Below are 24,224 nucleotides of genomic sequence, written 5' to 3'. Positions count from 1 at the left end.
CAACCCAGATCTGATTCGCACAGATCCAAAGGTCAGGAGAAGAGCTAATAATCAATGTCCAGACACCAGTCTCGTGTCCGCGCACGCTGTTAACGTACATTAGGTAGGTGCTGATGAACACAAAATCGCACTATGTTTGGCGCACACAGGCAGGATGTGTTCATGAAGAGTGATACCAATTACAATCATGCACTCCCAAATTGGCTACTTGTTTAACAAGAACTGACAGTTAACTGAGAGCCGTCAGTTAGAGTTTGTACTTGGTTATACATTCTAATTGTAGTCCTCATTAAGAGATAAGTAAAACACATTCACTTTATCACAGCTACTCTTTTTGTTTATCAACTGCCGTTTTAATTTACAGACATCGATGCCAGTCAGTGTGCTTCAAGCTGATTTGCAATTAAATCCAATTTTGCAGCAAAGTCAGCAGACCACCTTTGAACTGAGCAACCATCCTACTGAGGTGTCTTTAGCAAGGCACTGAAACAAAAACTGTGAGAGCTCCGAACGCCAAAGGAAACTTAATGCGACACAACACTCCAAATTTCAAACTACCTGAAGGCATGTTATTCATAATTCTTTATTTTTTTGCACTACAGTATTTTTCAACTAGCACTGCCTAGTCACCTGACCACCTCCCAAGACCTTCTGGAGACCCAGAAGTCTTTTCTACCATAGAGCATGGAGGATAGCAGTCCGCAGGAACACACATTATGGGGAGGGCGGCTTGTAGAGGAGGGTCAGCAGGCCAGAGGGGAGCAGGGGGTGAGAAGAAATATAATAATGATAAACAGATTTCCAGCCATAGCGCCATTCGCATCATCTCTGGGGTAACTTTCCACCTTGTCATGTCCAAAGACCTTGCATAATACTCAGCTAAGGGACAGGGGATAGCAAAAATGTGTGTGTATGCGTGTCTGCATGTGCATTTCTAATTTATTGGCCCACTGATTTGCTGATGTGTGTGAGGCTGCATGAAGCTCAGAGCACTAGCCTGGAACATTCGGGCCTTGCTTCATTAGGTGCTCACTCCCCTAAGATGCTGACATTTCCAAACTTGTTCCCCAGTCTTCTAATTGTCGTGAAAAATTGGACACAGCCACCAATGTTGAGAAGTTGTGTGGTAGATTTTGATTTGATAGAATTTCTATTTTGTCTGAGGATCATTTACCTTGCCGCTTGACTGTGGAATGCAAAAACATGCTTTCATCAGTCCTGGACACCACAGTAGGTGATGAAGAAAATGAGAATCTCCTCATTTGCAAAACAAAATCATCACCAACAAAAAATAGGGCTGACTTTATTGGTACAAGTCAAATTTCTGAGATATGACAAAAAGGTATCATAATGTATATAAAAGAAAAAACAAGACAGAATATTTTATTAAGGATTTTATTAGAGTTAACCATATAGTGATATCCATAGTATCAATGGTACATTGTATACCACACTTCTGTCATTTAACCATTTAGTAAACTAAAGCTGTCATTAAATCTCTAGAATGCAGAATTCAAAAAGCTGCCATCACTTTCAAATATATACCTCATAAAAGTTACATTGTGGAATATTTGTAAAACGCATTTTCTCTTTTTTTGTCACTCCCTCGCACTTCAACAAACATGTTCACTCACATGCACAAATAAACACAGCATCAAATCAATTAACAGTGCATGGAAATCCATTTTTGCCCAAATAACAAATGTCACTGCTAAATGTCAGCACAAAATTATTACATTAATGTGGAACACACACCATAGTTTATAATGTATTTCAGCATAAAAATTCAAATTAAATAAATACTGTTAAAAATTTTAAAGACTATTATTTGCTAGAATGATCATAATTAATTAGAACTTCAGTAACAGGTTTTGTTACTGCATGTTCATTACAGACTTCAGTACTTAATGTACAATGAATTAACAGTAACTAAACAAGAGGTAAAGCATCCAGTTACATTTAATACTCCCATGTCTTTACTGGCAGCTACAGTATTTAATGTACCAAACTTCCTGCCAGTTTTATAAAGTAAACAGCGCAAGAGCAAAATATCTCATGGCAGTCCCCTGAGGTTACGCACATAACCACTGGAACAATTAATATTTCTATTTGAAGGATTCACAGAAAACACAAGTAGACATTTGTGTTCATGACCATGTGAGAGAAAGAAGTTCACAGTTCCTGCATTTCATTCACTCTCAGGCATTGAGATTTGCTTTCATACTGTACATTGAGGCTTTGTGCCTTTCAGTATTAGCCACAGTCATTCAAGGTAATACAGTGCAGCCAAAGTCGAAAACACATCACAGGTAGAAAGCACATGTACATGTCCAGCAGTATTAAAGAGTAGAACCTGAATCATTGTGTCATCTCCACACACTGCCCTTCCTTCCAACGACCTCTAGGGGGCAAACAAACAAACTGACATATTGGATGGATCGTTAATTGAATTGAAGCTGCAACTATTCTTTAATCTATAAGACAGAAAATGGTGAAAAATGTTGTGAAAAATCGGATTTTCCCTGAGCCAAAGTCTTGAAATTGTTTTTTTTTTTTCTCAAACCAATAGTCCAAAACCAAAAGACAATAATTTACAATGATTTAAAAATGAGAAAAGAAGCTGGAATCAGCAAATATTTGGCGTTTTTAGCCAGCATGGCTCTAGGGATTGTAATGTTGCTCGGTCTCCCACTTGGTCCAGACTTAATTATTTCAATGACTATCAGATGGATTGCCATGAAATTTTAGTACACATACTCATGTTCCTCAAAGGATGAATCCTACTGACTTTTGTGATCCACCCCCGGCTTTTCCTCTGGCACTCGCGTGAGGCTGATGTATGGCAACCTGTACAGGGTATACCCTGCCTCTCGTACAATGTCAGCTGGGATTGCCCCCCCCCCACGACCCTCAAAAGGATGAGTGGAGTGTTGTGTCGCAATATCTTAACATCTGTTTATTAGATTACCATAAAATTTCCCAAAAATATCAATGCTGCCCAGGAGGATAAACCCCAATCAATTTGCTGATCCCTGGACTTTTCCTCTAGCGCTGCCATCAGGTTCACATTTCTGGGTCAGAGTGAAATGTTTCGAAAAATTTTGATGGATTGCCATTAAATTTATTATCACATTCATGTCCACGTAAGGATGAAGTGTACATGAATGATAATTGTCTATAAATATGGATGACATGACAGCTACCCGAAAGTAAAGCCAAAACATCTCTATCGCCCCCTTGTGGCTGGCTACAGTATAGGTCATAAACCCCGCCCCTCCATGTTAGCGGATGGGACATGGGCCAAACTAAAAAATCAAAGTACACGTCAAATAAATTTTTCCAAGAGATGGTTTCTGTCATTTTAGTTAGTTCTTATTACGCTGGTGTATGTTCAAGTGTTAATTTTTCTGATTGACAGTTGTGTGTGTGCTTGCGATTGAGTCAGCAGGGTGTATAGGTGGCTCAACCTGCCGCCCCAAATTATGTTACCAGCACAAGATGGCAGTACCCGTATCCAGGATTTTTTGGCTCCATTTTGTAGGGGGAAGTGGAGACATGTCGTCTATCTTTATATACAGTCACTAGTACTAACTTTGGTGATCAATTAACTTATCAACGAGCGCCATCATCGGGTCAAAATTTTAATTTGATGTTTATGACTTGATATCTGTAAAGTTCCGATAATCCTCAGCTGTGCTTTGTGTTTATTTCTAATTAGGAAATGCTAGCATGCTAACATGCTAAACTAAGATGGTGAGCATGTTGAACATTAAACCTACTAAACATTAGCATACTAGCATTGTCATCGTAAGCAAGTTAGTATCCTGATGTTGGCACTGAGCTCAAAGCTCCTCTGTACTTAAGTACAATCTCACGGACCGGCTAACATGCCTGTTGACTCTTAGTCCCATTTCGTTGTTAAATTACTTAAATGGTTAATCAAATATCAAAATGATTGTTGTTTAACTTAACAAATTAAACAATGGATATATGAGAGTGTGAGAAGGATGGAATTAGTCATTGTGTTATCTTAACACAAACACACCTAACATGTGCCCCTAACATCCATGCTAAATAGAGGTATCATATTTAATTTGGTGTTACTGCGTTTTCCGGTCATGGATCCTGCTGGGCTCCATTCTTAACTTTAAACTCAGGCTCACTTATTTCCATTGCTGCCTCAGCAGTGTCTTTCATCTCTGCATCTGAGATGTTCACCTGGTTCTGGTTCTCTATGGTTTTTTGGTTGTGCTGTCTGTCCTTTGCTGTCTTCTCTTTTTCCAGCATGTGGTAGTTGTAGATGTTCATGACAAAGAGAAAAAGTCCACCAGCCACAATCACTGAGCCACACAAGAAGAAAAGGTACTTGTAGTCACCAAAGATGTCCACCAGTAACCCTACGTGAACAAAAGAAGAAGGGTGCAAAACAAATTATTATCTTTCAAACTAAACGAGTATCAGTTCTACCCATCTGAGGATACACGATGTCTGTATAAACAAAAACACACAACTGTACGACAAGCAAAGAAGAATATGTCAGTGAATAGTATTTTCATTCGAACCCCTTTACAAGATGATGAGAAAGACCAAATTGAGATTTGGCTTATGTTTGTGTGAGAAAGTTTGAGGGTCGGAAATGACAGAGGGACATTCCAACCTTCCTGGCTCTCACTGCAACTCTGGGATGGTTATTTGGACGGCTGCTACAAAAACGAATCAGAAGAGAGGCCCATTCTGAGAGCCATAAATATTAAGCCCAAGTCTGCAGAAAAGTGACAAATGTGGTTTAGATCAGATTTAAGCCTCCAGGTTTTCAGAGTCTTAACTGCATCTCCCCCGCCTCCAGACACAGATCGAAGGGTGAGTCTCGCTATCTCTCTCAGTCTCGGCATGTACAACGGTCTGTCTGTCTGTCAATTTCAGCATATTAAAGTCCCTCCTTTATACCATTTTAGAGCCTTATTCAATCAATTAGCTAGAATATGTTCACTTTATGGTACCTAGAGTCATCTACATTATCAAACTTTCAACAAATGTAATAAAGGGAAGAGAGGTATTTTTTTTCTTTTCCTAAGCATCAGCATCATCTAATAATATTCTGTGTACATTTATATGTGTTTGTGTATTCTGTATTGTAAAAATGAAGTTACCATTTGTTTATTATCACATTATCAACAAACTCAGGAGTGTTTCTGACAACCTGGTTCAGCTTTTTCCAAAAAATCTTTGGCTCTGACTGCTGAAACTGCCGTTACTTAACAGTTTGGGAGTCACCTTTATCGCATAGCATGTCATAGTATCTTATCACAATTATCACAATCTATTAATTTTAAAGGGCAGTTTCCTTGGTAGTACACCAATTATCATCTTTATGACAAATAATGATGATAATGATGTTTGTGTGTATAAATGCACTTACAGTACAACACTAAGAGGGGTCCCTTTACATTTGTAACAGTTTCAACCATCTCAATGAAGGCTGTATTATCTGATTGATGGCACTCATCTGGTCCGTGTATGCCAATGACCATCACCCTCATTAAGACAGTCCTTGATTGGCTGAGCGGTAATTGAGTCCATCTGGCATAGTCACCTTTTTTTTAATGTATTCACATCTTAATTATGGCCCAGGTACAGGACTTTAATGACGAGAGTTTGAACTAAGCGTCATTAAACACCCAAAGCAAAAGGCTAATTACAACCACTTACCTCACTTTCTCGTAATTGGATTGACCCGTAGGTTTTGAGGGAGCAGTAACAAGCAGACTAGTTAGGGGAGACGTAACGATTGTGCCCTCTGGAGGAGAATGTTAGCCGTGCAGGGAGGCACTTATTTACCCAATTAAATGAGCGCCTCGGAACAGGGTCACACCAGAAAAACTGGGGGGCCTATAAATTTTCACCTCATTAAAACTCAGGTTGGAGGCAAAGGAAAAGTTTGTCAGCGGGGCGATATGCAAGGCTGATTGAGTCATGTGTAGGTACACAACGTCCTCATTGTATTAGTCTAGGACACTAAACAAGTCTTTCTGAGTGAACTTTAAGTTGACATATTTATTGATGCACAGACAGAGCACATTACTTACTGGTGAAGAAATTAGTCTGTGTGCCATGCAACAGATTTAAACTGCATTACTATTCATGTTTTAATGCAGACTTCTTGAAGTGCACAGCTTACAACTGTTATGTAGTGACCAGGGTTAGAAATTAGCACCTGCCACCTGCCTAATGCAGATGATTTTGTATTGTGGCAGGGGAATTTTCTCAACCTACCAGCCACAGTGGCGGGTAAATAAAAGTAGCATTTACAAACAAATAATGCAACTGTAACAGTGATTTGTGACATTCCACTACACAGATTGAATTCCAAGTCTGTTTGTTTTAGTTGGACATTTTAACAAGCAGACGGGGGGTTACCGAGGCAGCTTTGGCATAGAACGCTAACTAGTGACCAACGGTTAAAAAGAAGCAGAAGTCTGCAGAGAAAACCTCCAAGGAGAAGACACAGGCCAAAGAGGTGAAGGTCAAAACATTCTTCCGAAGGGGAAACTGAGAAAAGGAGAATCCCGTGATTGGTTAGTTTACAAGGAGACAAACCAGACAATGTTCTGTTCAGTATTTCGTTAACACGCTTCAGAAGCCAATAAGAGAACTAATAAACCAAAAATGGGAAGCCTTAAAAGACCGCGAATCATCCAAATGCCACGTCCAGGTAAGAAAGATAGTACAGGGAAAATTGGCACCTGAGGATATGGCTGCCATCAAGGCACTTAGCCTGAGAGAGGCCCATTTGGAGAACATGAACAAACTGTTTAGGAATGCCCACGTAATCGCGAAAAAAGGATTTTTTTTTTTTAAGTCTACTAACATCAGATTAAATGCTGATATAAGGTCAGAATAAAGCTGTCATATAATGAATGTCATAAGCAAGCGAGCTAGCTACATACGTGTAGTTAGTATAAAGGTAACAATGTGACAAAAAGGGAATAAGCACAGGGAGTGCATACGTGAATCAGAAGCAAGGCAGGGTGTTTATTCAGCACATAGCTGAAGTTCAGATGAAGACCCTACAGTCAAAGATAGCGGCTGCAAGATTCTTCTCCATCATGTCTGATGATTCTACTGATACTGCTGTGATGAAACAGGAGATGCCCTATGTGTGCCTGTGCAACCAAGGCAAGGTGGAGGTCCACTTTGTAGGGATACAGGATGTGGAGAACATCTCCCAGCCAATAAATTACATGATGAGGGTGGTCTGCGGAGAAGAGGAGTGGCAGGCTAAGTTGGTAGCGTGTGCAACTGATGGTGCATCTGTGATGACAGGGGCATGTTAGGTCTTGGTGAACAGTCTGAGAGGAAGTAACATGCATGTCCTGGGCATTCACTGTATGGCTCACCACCTGGAACTAGCTTTCAAGGATGCCATCAAGAGCTGCTCTGTGGCAAAACAGCTTGAAGATATGCTGTTGGGGTTGCTTACATTATATTGTAAAAGTGCTCTCAATAGGGCAATCATAAAGCACAGCTCCAAGATGATGGAGCACAAGCCCCTTGTACCAAATAGGGTAGAGGCACCAGATGTGTTTCTCACCTCACCAGGGCCATTGACCTTTTTTTTTTTTAGAGGTTACCAGGGACTTTCCCAGCCTGAAACAGGTAGGCTAAATAACAATGTAGATTATTTGAATGTTAAAAGGTTGGGTCAGTTGACTGTAATGAATTAGGTTCAGTGTAGTGTAATGAATTGAACTAACTTATTTTTCAAAGGGGACATTGAACTAAACAATTTTATAAATATTCAGTCACCAGATGCTGAAGAGCTGAATCCAGTGCAGAACGCAAAGCATGCCACTACCTCCAAACCTGCCGGGATCCAGCAGTTCTAATGTTCTGCAACTTCATGCATGACTGCCTGACCCACCTCAGCAACCTCTCTCAGACTCTTCAAACCTCAACTGTCACAGTGGCTGAAGTACACAGCTGCCTGACAACCACTCAGACAGTGCCCACAAAATACAAAACCAGGGGAGTGACTGAGAGAAAAATGAAAAGTTGCGCATGGCTGCTTAGCTGAATATCTTGAATAACCTTATTAATGTACCACAGATCTGGCCCCAAGCGGAAAGCCTGTATGGACCAGAATGAGACTAATGACAACACCCTAAACCGTGAAGGCCAAGTTCAAGCTGCTTGACCAGCTGTGCCAGAGTCCGCAAAGGCGTTTCACTGACATAAGCACAGAGATTCTCCAAGCTAGAAATTTGGTGAATCTTAATAGTTGGCCTGATGCAGATCACTACGAGGGTTCAGACAACATTTATTTATCTACAAATTCTTGAAGCATCTAATTCAATATTTTTTTCATTTTGTCTGTCTCTTTTCAGAATATGGTGAATCGGAAGAGGCCGAGTTAACCAAACAATTCCATCCTGACATCCTCTGAGGTTGCTTTTGAACTCATCTCAGACCAATGGACCATCCTGAAGACCAGACTGTATGAGAAGGGAGAGAGTCTCCGCATGAAGACCTGGCCAGGTATCAACAGGTTTTGGCAACACCAGTGCCCTGACATCCTCAGCCTGGTCGACCTCATTCTCACCCTACCAGCCTCTACAGCAGACTGTGAAAGAAGCTTCAATCAAATGAATTTAGTGAGGACTGGAGGTCCAGTCTTACATCAAGAAGCCTGCAACCTGCTGACCATCCAACTCTCCACTCCTTCTATAGAGTTTTATGACCCCACCCCTGCAATCCAGCTCTGGCATCAGGCTAGCATCTAGAAGGCCAGAATTCATACAGGGGAAGAAGAATGCTCAGGAAAGCAATGCTGAAACATCAGAATCTGATTCTGAGGAGCCGGAGTCACATTAAAATGGGATTTGGGTTGAGAATGGGTGGAGGAATGTTTTTGTTTTTTGTTTAATCTGCACAACTCATAAAATGTTGTGCATCAGCACACGGTGTGTGTGTGTGTGTGTGTGTGTGTGTGTGTGTGTGTGTGTGTGTGTGTGTGTGTGTGTGTGTGTGTGTGTGTGTACTATGTGTGTGCATGAGAGAGAGAGAATGTCATTATTTTCCTTTAGAGTTTAAATATTTACCTTGTGAAATAAAATAACCTATTTTCACAAATAATCATGCTTAATTATTCTAGGTCTTGTTGTTTTATTTTTCACATGCAGTTACACACTGCTGGTTAAAAATTGAGTGGCTGGTAGATTTTGGATTCCACCAGCCACAGAGGCAGGTGGACAAAAAAGTTAAGTTCCAACCCTGGTAGAGACACTGAACATACAAGACATTTGGTGCATGTGGTTAATATAATGCCTGACACCTACATGGCCTGAAAGGTAAATGTTGGAAACAGCACTTTCATTTATATATATATTTTCTTGCAATCTTGCTTTAACCTCATTCATCAAAAAAGTTTCAGTGTCAATGGTCAAAGCAACTGGTGAATTACCAGATAGTAAACAGGTAAACTTTGCATGATGTTGGAGTATAACTTAGTAAGAAACCTGTTTGTTTCTTAATTACTGTGACTACAGCAAACTTCAAATTCTGCTGCAGGCCACATTTGACTATGGAATGGCATAAGTAACAGTGGCCAAGAGGGTTGTTCAACATAGTAAAATCTCCATAAGGATCAGTGATGATATATACCATCTTGTGCGCAATCAACCTTAATTCTTTTTACTGCAATTAGTAATTTTAGGGTGTCTTTCATGTGCCCAATTGAATATTTTAAGATAGAGGGTATTGTACAATATGTAATATAGTTTTTAAAGCCCTCTGAGACCAATTTTTGATAATGGAGGATTATAAATGACTTGACTAGCCTGAAACTCACAATTATTTACGTTACCGATTAATCTTATTTTCTAGAATAATCGATTGTTTAGTTTATAAAATGTTAGAAAACTGTGAGAAATGCCCATCACAGTTTTCCAGAGCCTAGGTAATATTTTACTGTCTACCAACAATCCAAAACCCAAAGCTATCCAATTTATTATGATATACAATTGAGAGAAGTAGCAATGTATGGTGCTATTTTTTAGTTTTAGATCAATTTCTAGTTAAGGTTTTAGTTAAGTGAATTCTTTTTACTTGAAAAAATGACTTAAACAATTAAATGATTATCTAAATAATTGATGATTATTTTTCAATTAATTGACTAAACGATTTACCAATTAATTGTTTCAACTCTAAACTTGACCCTTCTTTATTAACGAGTAATAGAATAAAAGTTTCCCAAGGTATTACGTCACACCTTTACTGGCAAATTAAATTGTCATTGCTCAATGTCTACAGTGCACTTTTGACGTGAAATTTTTCATTAAGGCATTACTGTACAATGATCACCGCTAAACATTTTAAACTCAGTTGGCTCCTTTTAAGAAGTTTAACTGAAACAATTGTCCTTTCTTCTGTAGTTTTCTCTACCACCCTAGCCTTTTTAATTGCTAATATCCATCAGTTATGTTACTCGGCAGGAATGCAGTGAACCTCCAGGCGTGGTACTACACTTCTACTTTATATGCAGTTTGTTACACAACATGTATCCAGGATAGTGAAATTGTTTTAAGATTATTTCACAACAAAGTAGCTACATCGGCAAAGCATTACTTCATTTACATGCTAGAAGAACTTATTTTCTGCCTGAATCTGAGGCAGCTTCTACCAGTAAGGACTCAAGTTCTTTTCTTCTATTGATGACAAATTGTCACTCAAAAACAATTTTCTCTAACTGCTCCTTTTTGAGAGACTTTTACTGTTATTATGTACTATACAATGCCTCTGTTTTTACTGAATCATGAGAAGAATGTTTTATAGTAGGATTTTCAAAAGTGCATGTCTTGAAAATGGCAAGGAAGCAGAGACGGTTAACAATATCCTTCTGATTACACAGTTATTTAGACCATGAAGATTACTGTCCAATCAATCTTAAGACCTATCAGAGACCGAAGACTGCTGGGGACATAAGTCATGAGATGAAAATGGGCTTTTTCCTCCTATTTGAGGGGCTTTTAAGCAAAATAAGTTCAGTAATTCAGCTTGTAGGTTTATTTATTTATTTATTGAGCAATAAAAAATTAACCGTTACAAAAATCCCCACTAACAACATATATTAAAGGGAATCACTTTATTTATGAGTTAATAATGTCTACTTTATTCCTATGATCTACTGAGGACTAAAGATACAACCAGAGACATCTGTGTCAGCTAATGATCTCATCAAGGTGATGTGGCCTCTGAAGCACCAATGGGAACTATCTGGGATTAAGGTGTTCCTTTGTACTGTTCAGAACTGTTGACATTGCCATAGAAATGAAATCATTTAGCTATAAAAAAAGAGAGTAGCTTTAGGGTTTGTTGTACATGTTAATGAATCCTTCAGGTTTTTGTTTTAGTATCAAGAAATACTGTCAAGAAATACTGACTAGAAGAAATCTGCTTAACACTTTACACAGCTCATGGGGGCAGTTGAGGTAAATTAAAATCCTTCAGAGCACGACTGCCACAATTTGCACCAAAATCCCACTCCTTCTATTAGTTATAACCTAGTCAAATATCTGAACACGCAGGCGGGTTTTTACACTTATTTCTAGATTTAGGGTGGCTTACTCTTTCCAAGAATATCATTATCTCCAAGGTCCATTATGAATAAAAATCCATAAATCTGCTTAGAAATCATCGAAAAATAGACACCCCTTAAAACTCCAGAACTTCCCTGAGAATAATCCCAATCTTAAATTCCCAGTTGTCTTTACATCCATGCAAACAGGAACTGCCTATAGCTCATTTCACACAGTTTTAATGGTACCGACTTGTCAAACAGTTGTTGCAATTTATTCCGAGAGGGGCACACAGTGTAAGACTTTGAAAATCTCAGCTTGGAGCAATGAAATTACCAAACCAACACTAGAGCTAATAAAAATTTTAATTTTAATATTTTTCTGCCAAGAATGCACTGCGTCTGTCAAAGCAAAAAAAAAAGTTGTAATTTTATTTTTGTATCAAAATATTTTGGTTCAGGCTGGAATACTGATTGGATCATTCAGCCAGAAAAAAGCCCTAATTATTAGACTAATTACTGCACAGGGCACACGAACAGAGAGTAACAAGGAAATTTGTTTTTAACTGCTGTTTCCAATATCCTGTATCCAATATCATTCAGCATTATGTAACACAGACAGGAAACCCATCTCTCAAGACTATGTAGGTCCCTGTTCCTGTACCTTGTCCCATACGCACACAGTTCAGAGGTGTCACCAGACCATCTAGGCACACTGTCTGACCTATGTTGCAACACCAGTAAACCTTTTACAGTTTATCAGTTTGCACTTATTTACAGGGCCATACTTTATACTTAATGTGCTTAAATACCCAAAGCCATCAATATGGTCCTTTAGCTAAGAACTCCTTGCAAATACTCAACTTTTTGTGAACTCTACAACATTTGAAACAATGCAGTATTGCAGCTGGAGTATTTGTGATTCTGCTGCGCTTTTGGTAGTACAGTATTCTGATGCAGTAAATTTGAAGTATGTACACAAACCTCAGCTTATTAGCTTTTTGTTACAAACATTTCAAAATTTGTGCGGAGACCAAATACTACAGTAGACCTGCCATGAAAGCCTGAGCAATGAGTACAGCCAGCATCTTTACAGCAGTACATAACGATGGTGATCCTGCTTTGTCTTACAGCAACGACATCCTTGTATGCAACTGAGCTCTTATGCAACATAATGCACAGCCAATGACCGAGAAAGAGATAAATACACAACTATTCATAATTCAGTTTGCTGCACTGTTTGCAAAGCAGCTTGCTTCAAACTGGCCATAATGTATACTGTAACAATAGAGTTTCTTTCCAAGTCTGCATTTGTATGTTTGTAAATCTACATCATTCACTTCCCCTTGGCCCTTCAGTTGCAGAAAGGAGCAGCATAAGGTATCTATCAACAATCTAAAGTGAGTTTAGAGTGAGACAAGGGAGGTACCTAAACACTGTTAAGTATTTTTAAGCATGTCCGACTGTCTTGTCTTAAAATGGATAGTTTATGTTTAGAGTGCTCAGTTACCTGCAGTAGGCGGTCCCAGTAGCATGGGGAAGCACTCGATGATGGTGACCAGTCCCACAGCACTGGGGAAGCGTTGATTTCCCATCAGGTCCATCAGGCATTCAAATATCAGGGCGAAAACCATGCCAAAACCAATGCCGAAAAATACTGCATAGGCCACCAGGAGGACATGGCTCTTCAGCAGTGGGCACAGTAAGTGGCATGTACCGTTGAAAACCATAGCAAAGCTGAAAAAGTACTGGATTCTGGGCCTGATCCACTTGCTGCTGACTACCAGGCCTGTGCCAGGGCGAACAAACATATCCACAAAGCCCATGATAGAGAGCAGATATGCTGCGGAGTACTCGTCGACACCCTGGGTAATAGCATAGGCTGGCAGGAACATAATGGGCGCGTAGGCACCAAAGATGAACATCATATTTCCTATGAGGTAAATGACGAAGCCTCTATCCTTGAAGAGGGAAAGATCCAAGAACTTCTTAGCATTCGTCATACAGCTCCCTTGTAACTTAGTGTCGCGCTTATTTGGCTGTTCTTCCACCATCTTCTGTGGTACACAAGAGGATTGCTTACAAGGTGGGGTAACAGGTCTCATCAAGGCCCCAGCAACACAGCAATTGAGCATCAGACCCCCGAGGATGAGCAGACTTCCTCTCCAGCCAAACTTGTCCAGTAAATATTGGTTTAAAGGGGCCAGGAAACATAGAAACACTGGACTCCCGGCCATGGCTAATCCGTTGGCTAAGGGACGCTTGGACAGGAAATACTTGCTGATGATGGTGAGTGATGCATTTAGATTCAAGGAGAGTCCACAACCTGTGTGTAGACAGATTGAAAAATACAAAATCACATTCCAAAAATCTTCAGTAAGGAACCCTTCTTGAACCTAAACTCCAAACGGTACTCACTAAATTAAATTAAGACTGATTCTGCTCGGTGCTCATTAGGGTTCCATTTCATTTCAGTTTTGCCAGCTAAAATCTTATCACAGAATGCTGGAATTATTTCAGAAATAATCCCTCCATTTAAGTAGAAATAAATTAGAGAACCTGGGTAACACATTCATTCTCTTGCCATTTTACCCACAATTCAATTTAAGATGAAGAGCTACGGGTAGGGTTGGGATGGTTTATTGTCTGTCAATTGAATCTTCTTCTCTGATTACATGAGAAAGATAATGGAAAAAGTTTTTTGGTTTTTTTTGGGAATATCTCTATTCCAAGTCAGTCCAAACAGAGGATTTCCATATTAAGTTTTAGAGAAGAAAGTGTATTTCAGCAACAGTTTTCTTGCGTAAGAACGAAGCAGCTATACTCTGACTTGACACAGTAAATCATATAGTCACAAAAAAAGTGGCATTTCTGAGTAACCGCGTTGCTATTGTAAGTCTGTGCTACATAACAAAAGTTACTCTAAGCACTGGAGAAGTTACTCTGTGTTGGCCATCTTATCAGTTTTTCTTAACTGTCACAAATCGGACACAAATCTGATTTCACAGTTCTTAACAGCTGAGGAAATCTATGGCCATCCAAAGATCAAGCAACAAAGTGGCATCTCTTTAGTAGGTAAATCTTAATTAGGAAGGCGTGGAGGGATACTGAAGAGTAAAAAAATATTAATGAATAAAAAGATGAAATGTTATAAATTAGGTGTTGTTAACTAATTTACGAAATTATCCTTAAGTACATTAAACGTATGTTCATTTCTGACTGACTGACATTTAGTTAAATTTACTTCTTTTTAAAGTAGCACTCCACTGTTTTCCCACATTATCACAGGTCTTTACTTGTATGGGTAATGATCAATATGTGGTGTAAAGTTCATCAGCGCTCTCTGTACAGCCCAGGCAGCAAACCAGAGTACCCCAGACTGTCCATAAGTTGACGTAGCACATGGACATCAAAAAATACAGCATCTTTTCTGTTGTCTATTCAACTATCAAGCATAATTTTTGGCTGGACCGCAACAGTGGGGCCAGCCCTATAAACATAAATGTCACTGACTGACTGACTGACTGACTGAGTGATTAAGTTACACCATTAATGAGCTGGACAAATGTTGGAATTTCCTCAATGGCCATTGCTCTTTCGAAATGAACTGGCACCAAAAGTTTCTATTGCGTCATCGGGGTTATGTTTAAAGGCCGTGTTGCCAACTTAGCACATTTTTGTTAGATTTACTGCCTTTTCAGACCCCTTTAGTGACTTTTTACCCACAAAAGCCCCTAGCGACAAATCTTGTGACTTTTTAGACAAACCTTAGTTACTTTCCACGGAGGAGAGTCCGTGGAAAGACCTCTCTATGTGTCTGGTTCAATTGACTGTACTGCAGCTGCATAGACGTGAATTAGCTTTTAACTTTTTCTCTGATCATTTTACAAGCATACCTAGCTGAAATCACAGCACAGACAGTGATTTTGTCAGACGGCATTGTGGTTATAAAATCAAGATTTTTGTCTTATTGGGTTGCCTTTCACTCACTATTTCATGGTTGTCCCGTTGTCTGACTATAGAAACAGAAACATGTAAATGAAAACATCTTTATTGGGAATTTGGCTGTATTAAAGTACTGTTTATGTGAGCACAGAGAGTAGGAGAGAAGTAATCAGATAAAGGGCGGTTCAGCCACATACTAGGTTTCTACCTAGTCTTTATTCATTCATTCATCAGTGCAAAAACAAGGATATGATCCCTCAAAATTAAAGATTGATAAACAAATGAACTCAGTTGTCAGCCTTCTTCCATCCTAGATCACTCGAAAAATGAAAATCATTCCTATCTGTTAAAGATTTGGAGACTATTGTTCATGCTTTTATTTCCTCTTGCCTTGACTACTGCAATTCTCTCTATGTAGGAATCAGTCAGTCAGCCTTATCTCGCCTGCACTCAAAATGCAGCAGCAGCAGCTCACTGGTCCCAAGAAGAAAGACCATATCTATCCTGTACTGGCCTCGCGTCACTGGTTACCAGTGAAGCACAGAATCGATTTTAAAATCTTATATTTGTTTTTAAAGCACTGGCACTGGGTTATATATCTGCTATTCTACCACCCCTATCCCCCCACCATTTGTTGGAACACACATCCCAATCAGAGGTACCGCCACCTGGGATTTGAACCCCAAGCCTCTTCACTAACAAAAGGCAATAAAACTGCCTAATACTTCACTGCCTCTCAAGTACCCCATATGTAAGGACTTAACAAAAGAATCCCCTATCCCTGCAAACTGTAACTTTAGCATTGCACAGCTAAGCTAAGTTTTTTACCAATTTGATGGCTACTGTCACTGTTTTTGTCACAACTTTTTTGCTCTATAAAGTCTATTTCTTGAACAATTTATCACTTGAACATCCTCTGTTGCCCTACATAATCTAAAATGTGAACCTTTCAGAGCTTGAACATCCATATACTGACCTGTATGCCTCATATGTATCCACAATTGCTTTTATGCAACCTTGTATAATGCAGTAAGCCTGACCTTGATTGTCCATGCCTACTTCAAATGACATCCCCTCATATAAAAGGACACAAGGATAATTACTTACTGCAAGCCATTCACTGATTCTGTAATGTTTTTCAACTAATTGGCTATCTCTTTGAATATGTGTGCATTTGTGTGTGTACTGTATATGTGCATGTGTGAGCATATGTCTGCATGTGTGCTAGGTAAAACTGCCCGATGCCTATGTCTCTGTGTGCCAGGGCACACGGGGAGCAGAGCAGGGCTCACATATGCCCCCAGGCACCACACATGGCCCAGCCACTTGCTGCGCCTATTAATCCTTCACAGCAGTCCTTGGCAGGGTAATGAGCATTCACATGGTAGCTAGAAGTCCCCACGTGACAACCATCATGGGAGCCTATGGGAGAGTACAGAAGGCCACGCAAGACCATACTCTCTGGGATCAGGAACGTTTTTTTCTTCTTAATTACCATCCTGGTTCTATTCCCCTTGGTGGTCTAACTAACCCCAGGAGCTGGGGCAAATGCCCCGGGCCCTCGAGAAACAGTAAAGCAGCCAAGTCAGGGGAAGCTGGTCTAGTAACCCAGGGATTCTGACATAATCTGAAAAGAAGCAGACTGCCAACCTCCCATCCCCATAAGGGCTTAACCAGGGCTGATGGGAATGGTAAGCAAAGCAGTAAGGAAGTCTGGGATCCATATCATGAGATTAGCTAGCTCATTCACTTGATTGCAAACCCACAGGTACTTTGTTTTAGTTTGAGCTGTGAACTAATTTTCTATGGATTCCTAAGGCTGCTATGCAAGTAGTATAATCTATAAAAACTGGTTACAGCCTTTCAGGCAACAGTGTCACAAGATATAGTAAAAAAGGGCAATATTTAAAGAAATACCCAAGCACTGTACCTCCAATGACGCCAATGAAAAAGTAGATGTAAATGATGGAGTTCCCAAAAGAAGCAGTTACCATAGAGACCCCACACATCAGTCCACCCAGTATTACTATTGGCCGGCTTCCAAAGCAATTGACCAACACACTGCTCACAGGTCCTGAAAAGAAGAGAAAGAAAGAAAGACTGGTTCTGAATTGTCATATGTGACATCTCAATATAAACAGTTTTAGGGATTATCTTAACAACTGCTAATAATCAAAGTTTCAGAGAATAACAGCACCAGTTTTCAGTCTACTGTGGGTCTAAACCAAGGGCAAAAGGACATCACATCAGATGATAGAATGCCTCCACACTTTTGCTTTGCTTTTACTTGGCGACTCATTATACTCTCCCCTGATAATGTAAAATACTACACTCAGTGATCAATCAGCAATTAAACAGCCTTTTATATGCTGTCACTCTTCCCTTCATTTATAACCTTGCCTGAAAGAGTGACACTGCACCAGTCTTTCTGAAGCAGGCCAAAAAATGTCTTTCTTCTCCTTGCTCTGAAGCCCAATCCTTTGAAAATACAATATAATCATTTAAGTCAAACATCTAGAAAAATGGGGAGAGGATCAATCAAACTAATACACAGGCTGACATGATTATTGAAACCTTACCATGCTGCTGCTTTTCAAGGCAGTGGTAGGAAGGGTCTCTGTGTGGGTGGTGATACTTGAAAGCATTCCAGTCAACAGTAAGAGGATTTCATGTATCGAAAACACCTGCTGTCTTCAAGAGGGTGTTTACCAGGGCTAACGATCAATTTCTCAGTGCATGATAAAAAGTCTTTTGTCTTAAATGGAATTTGTGTATGTTCTGTATTACTTCAAAAGTTAGTCTGTTTATTTATTTATGATTGTTAGAACCACCTATGAAAGTTTTAAAGCCTAAATGTCTTTAACCATATTCTTTATATTTCTTTCATAATTAAATGTTCACGTACCATGTTCATCTATGGATTTCTGAATGTACATATACATATACTACAAATAAACAAAGGTTTTGGATTTTCATACATAAGGCAGTATTAGTTACTTCCTGTTGGTATATAGGGCTGGTTTGAAATTTTCAGACAAAGTCAATACCTGAGTTTCGATAATGTTTCGGTAACACTTTTTACGTCACCTGTATCCAACTTTTTGTAGAAAACCTTTAAAGTTGCACTTATCACTTATTTTTGGTGGCAGAAATCTACAACAAGCTAACCATCACACACACATTTCAGATATTATCGTCTACAAAGTTGAAATGGCGAACTATTACCAAACAGTTGAGTATTCAAAAATTCAGCAGACTAAAGCAATATTAGCATTCATTTGGAGTCATTTTCAGTTGACCTGTCCAATCCAAATCCATATTTTTTCCCTTTTTAGCTCTGTTTTTGGTCTCTATCAACTGCTGAGAAAAATATCCGACTCATCAGCTGCTAAAAGCTCAAATTTGTGCGCCAGTAGGGCTGGGTAAAAAGAAGGGGGGAAAAAAGATTTTCTGATTAATCATTCATATGATTCAATACTGATTCTTAAATTCCCAAGATTGATCTTTGCATTCACACCTTTTCTTAGTGAACATGTACATCTGCACTAAATGTCATATGTATTCAGTGGTTTCTTTCTGTAAGTGGTTCATTTTGGGGCTGAACGATGTGAGTTGTTAAAACATGCAGAAAAGGGTTATTTTAAGTTCAAAAGTAACATTGATTATAGCTGGCTATATGAGCTACCTTATGTTAACAGTCCTGTAATCTGTGATGTGAATAATTGATAGTCTGCGTGGACCTGAGTTTAGCTAGTGTTAGCTGCCGGGGATCTAACACTAGCTAGCCAGCTGTCTGAAGATATCAAGCTGATGCATTGTTAACACCAACAGTGCAGATGCATTAGTGGACAGACTTTCTGTTTCTGCCCTGTGCTTCAGAGTAATTATTTCAAATGATATCTGTACTTAGTTTAAACATCTGCTGCTGACAGTCCATGTATAGCTGTATGGGAAAGCAGTTTTTTATTTTTTTACACGTGCAGGCCTAAAAAAAATATAGATGTATGATGTTTTGGCATTTTTTAATTGCCAAGGAAAATAAATCCTTGGTCCAAAATTTTGTAGTTGGAAAATGTGTTTACATTTTAGCCTATAATGTTCACTTTACACAATTTTTTATTCAAGGAAACCAGTGTTGCTCACTTGTTGAATGTAGAATAAATGTAAGCTCCGGGATCAATTCTGAAAAGCAATTTATACAACACTGGTATTTATCTGATGCAACTGAATCATCAAGTATTGAAGCGAATCAAAATGAATTGATTCTGGACTCTGAGAATCAAAATTGAATCCTTCTTTTGTTTTTTTTCCTTTTTTGTTTCATGTTGAACAGTAAAGAACTGTCCCTCGACAACATTATCTGCTGTACTACTGTAACTACTGTACATGAAATAAAAATACCCATCCTGTGGTTATACAGTTAACCAGGTGCCTGCAGGGGTCAAAGATAGATCATCTTTCTCACAATAGCTGTGTCACAATAGGGCATCTCTTGCACTACCACATTTCCACTCCCATTATAACTTAATCATTTGGACTCCTTGAGTCAGAGGTTTTCAGAAAAGGCTGTCATGTGTCTCCCATGGGGACCTGGTGTCAGACCCCAGTGTGTTCAACCTTCCTCTGATGTATACCTCCTGTCTTTCTCCTCCACTGGGTGACATTGCCAAGGGCAATATGATAAAGCCCTGTGCCTGAGCCACAGTGGCGGGGGAATATTTCACCAGTTTGGCCTCCCTGAATTGAGTGAAGTGGAGTCACACACCCTCTTGTTCTTGTAACCTTGAGAGTGGCTAGTGATGAATTTATGTGAAGTCTACACAAGACTTTTATTTTGGAATTTTTTGTGTTTTTAAATGAGTTATCCAAAGTACGCCGAATACCACAGTATAGTGTAGAATGAGACTAGAGTTGTGGAAAAGTCATTTTATAATTCTCAGATTGCTTTGCCTGTTGTGAAAGCAGTGGTGTGGCACGTGTATCTTATTTGACATAGACCTGGACACAAATTTTTTGCAACACATGCATTCATTCACCTATCCGTCACACAAACCTTTTATTCTGCAAAGATGAGCGTTGCAAATGTTGTTCCAAAAAAATTCAAACCCATCCCTTCTTTATAACCAGTGAAAATTCTGTCACTAGTACACCAACACTACATTGTGGTTGAAACAGTGGACCAGGTGTAGGCTTGCCCCATCAGTTGTGAGATGTAATGGGGATCCAGCGACCCTGAGGTTTTGAGTTTTCTGCCTTCCATCTGTTTTAACACACATTTGATAGCTATCAACCAGTCATCATAGATAGCAGATAGCAGATATGACACTGACAGGACCTAATAAAGTTGAGGTTGTCATGTGTCATCAATAAAATAAGCAAGATAAACAGCAGAAACACGCTGTTCCTGTTACAAAGTAATCTACCAGGAATTTGGGCTTGCACTTATTTGATGGACCAACTGTTAACGTTTTTGCCAGACAACCCTGCCCAGAGACCTCTGTTTTGACACCAAAGAAGTGGTCCCATTCAAACGAATCAGGAGACTGCATTTCTTTGAGCAACACTGTTGTCTGTCTGAACCCGGCCTGAAAAAGTGCCACAAGATTTAACTGGTCACAAGAGTATTAAACGTATAGGAAATAAGATACAAAAAAATTTCCTCAAACAAAGTTGTTTGTTTTTCATACCTTTCTCAAATCTTAACTTTTGTTTTTTGAAAACATGTAAAGACCTCTACCTCTTAATAAAAAACTATTAAATCAAACATTCTGAGAGGGTAACATTGATTCAAGTGCTCACAGCTCATTGACATTTTTAACCTGCAACAAGGGCTTGTAATTACTAGCAGGCATTGCTTGGCTAAGAAAAGTTAAAAATCCAGAAAGGTCAAGAACCCCTACACAGAAGTAGTGCATGGATGGGAACAACTGTTGCCTAGTCTGACAGTGCTATTACAGGCCCAAGTGTAGTTGCACACATTGCACCCCCATTAGTGAGGTTATTTACATATATACTGTATGAACCTGAATGTTTCAGGAGAAGAGCTGAACTACTGTTAAATGACTCAGATTAAACTGTGTCAGTGTGGATAGTTAAATTAAAGTCAGGTGAGTATTACAAATCTACAACATTCACCTTATTAGGCCAGCCTAAAGCTATTTCAGTCGGTGCAGTCATGTGAAGTCAATTTCTCAATTTTCTATCTGGTCCGAATTAGTCTGCAGCACAACCATACACAACAGTTATCCTCTTTGTACCGAAGAAAGATGCCAAATAGTATGATTTTTCCATTGGCTATATAAATGGAATTTACTTCTCTTATTTTGGCCATAATGCCGATTGATGAGACAGATGTAAGGCGATTTAAAGAGTGTTTTCTTCAGCAGACCATTATAAATGCTAGTTGTTTGAGTTGAGCTTGGTGTGTCAGAGCCCTGATGGAACACAATACAACACAATCCAAAAGGACCAAAAGAAATAAAAACAACCAGGTTAACCTGCAGTCTGTTACAGCCGATACAAAAGCATTCTACAGTCTTGTAAAGGGTATTGATTTAGAATGTGTTGTTTCCAGAACCTGTGAAGATATGTTACCTCGTGATACACTGAATTCCAAACTGTTCCGCTGAAACTTCCTATTTAAAGTTAATGTATTTACGAAATCAAATGGCTTTTTATTGATGCAGCATATCTGCTGATATAAGCCTATCGCAGATATATCAGCATATGTCGGCCATTAAGTAACAAAAGATTGCAGCAGAGTTATACCAAAGGAATGTCTGCGGTAGCGTAGAAACAGTGGTACCATTTCATAGTGTGTCCAATGGAGAGACACTGATTTTAAACTGTAAAATGTCCCGCTTTGGGAGTTCTTTTCCATGAGGCATCGATATTTTTAGCTGTGCTCACCACACCATCACCTCATTTATTATGATTTGTACTGAACAGTGTATTTTTGTATTAGGAAACACAACAAATGATGTACAGGATCATAAAATTGGCTGAGAAGCTACGTATTTGAGGGGAAATCTGTAAACATTGAATAGTGACGCTTTACAAATGCTTTGTTTAAATTAAGCAGGCCTTTGAAAGACATCTTCCTAGACTAGGATATTATCAAGTAATATCCACATGGAACAAAGGCAAATTCAGATTTTTTAGGGTAAGACTACCACTAAACCTGTCCATATAGTATAAAGGGAATTATATGTCAATTATCTGACAGTGATAATTTGTTCACAGGTAATGCTACTGATAATGGTGATTATTTTTCCAAATGGGCAAGCCAATGTAAATTGTACGGATTGAATCAACTCACCGCCTGCATACATGGCAGCTAGCATGATTGAGGAAATCCATGCTATGTCACTGTAGCTAGCCCCTAAGTGGTCTTGGATCGATTTGAAGAAAATGGACAGGACTTTCGGCGTGGAGTAGGCAAATCCAATGGAAATATGGGCCCCAAATACTACCATCCAGCCCCAACCACCATCCAGGGGTTTGTAGCTCAACTCATCTGCTGGTGCAGGGGACATGTTCCTGTTAAGACAGCGTCAAAAAACATATGTGATGTTGTATGATCAAAACAACAAAACACAAACTAGTAACTTAAAAAATCTAATACATATAGTATGTTGCATATTTAATAGTGCTTAATTGTGTACCACAGACAGTCATATTTACATGCAAAATTGATACTTTTACTTTTACTTTCCCTCAACGTCATGGCAGCAAATGAATAGCCAAATTTCAAAATAAAAGACTGAACATATCACTCCTAAATTAACTGGCCTTTAGTTTAATACATGGGCTAACACGTGGCAACAAAGTCAAAGTTATTACTGTTTTCTGATGCTGTGAAAGATTTGTTTACAGAAGTCATGTTTGCAAAACACAAGAGCAGGCTATAACTGACCTAGCAGGCTTTCATAACGACGAATGTGCTTGATTTGAAACGCAAAAACTCTTTTTTCACCATGAAATCAAGCTCTTCAGTTAAATACAGTGCCTACTAAACATGAACCGAGTGGTCATAAAGTACTCTTTTGGCTTTTAAATGATCGAGTTTACTACGTTTTTTTTTTTGGCTAACACCGAATGCAGAGATAGCATTGCAACAGGGTGTCTGATTTATCAGGCTCACATCGTTGAGATAAGTGTAACGTGTTATTACCACAGTACAAACAACTGAAGTGCCAGTCGCATTTGTTGAGTAGTGAGCCGGTGCAGGTAGCATAATTCTAACGAGAAAACGCTAACCGTTTTTTTCCTCGCCCAAAACTAAAGTCCGGGTCTACAACTGGTAGCAAACTCCAAAGAGACGCTTTCAATGAAAAAGGGGGCTCGAGACCGAAGTAGCTACCTCGTGGAAAATGACTGAAACCAGTGATGCAAAGTAACCTAACTCTCCTCGTATTAAAGACGGACACGCTCGCAAATGTGTTTAAAGTCCGAGGAGACCTTACCGTTCACCGAGCGCCTTCGCAGCCCGCTTGTCTCTACGAAGTTAGTGACCAAAGTTTCAGCGTGCTGCTTTACTTGATGTATGGTCACGTGGCACATGGATGCCCTAAGGCTTTTGTCAGTTTTGACGAGTTTCAGGAGGACCGGTACAGTAGCTTCGTCCCCTCTGCATGTTGTTTAGCCTATAGCTCACACTCCTGTCTTTGGTTTGCCGTTAAAACATCCTACACAGATACACTGCGAG

At 39.3% G+C, this 24,224-nt stretch overlaps 1 protein-coding gene across 2 annotated transcripts; it reads right to left on the bottom strand.

Annotated features, from left to right (window-relative positions):
• Nucleotides 1-1,474: 1,474 nt before the first annotated feature.
• LOC120782927 (monocarboxylate transporter 2-like) lies at nt 1,475-24,061 on the bottom strand. Of its 2 annotated transcripts, XM_040115496.1 has the most exons (6): nt 23,983-24,061; nt 22,836-23,056; nt 17,448-17,591; nt 13,083-13,898; nt 4,219-4,397; nt 1,475-2,401 (listed from the first exon to the last, which is right to left on the bottom strand). In XM_040115496.1, exons 2-6 carry the CDS (start codon nt 23,050-23,052, stop codon nt 2,264-2,266), a joined length of 1,494 nt encoding a protein of 497 aa, XP_039971430.1. In that variant the 5' UTR covers nt 23,053-23,056; nt 23,983-24,061; the 3' UTR covers nt 1,475-2,263. The 2 variants fall into 2 exon arrangements, with proteins under 2 accessions (XP_039971430.1, XP_039971431.1); XM_040115497.1 differs by having other exon boundaries at nt 2,287-4,397.
• Nucleotides 24,062-24,224: the final 163 nt, after the last annotated feature.

The sequence above is a fragment of the Xiphias gladius genome, chromosome 21 (assembly GCF_016859285.1).
Source record: "Xiphias gladius isolate SHS-SW01 ecotype Sanya breed wild chromosome 21, ASM1685928v1, whole genome shotgun sequence".
Taxonomy (NCBI): Eukaryota; Metazoa; Chordata; class Actinopteri; order Istiophoriformes; family Xiphiidae; genus Xiphias; species Xiphias gladius.
This window is presented reverse-complemented; position numbering and strand designations above follow the sequence as displayed.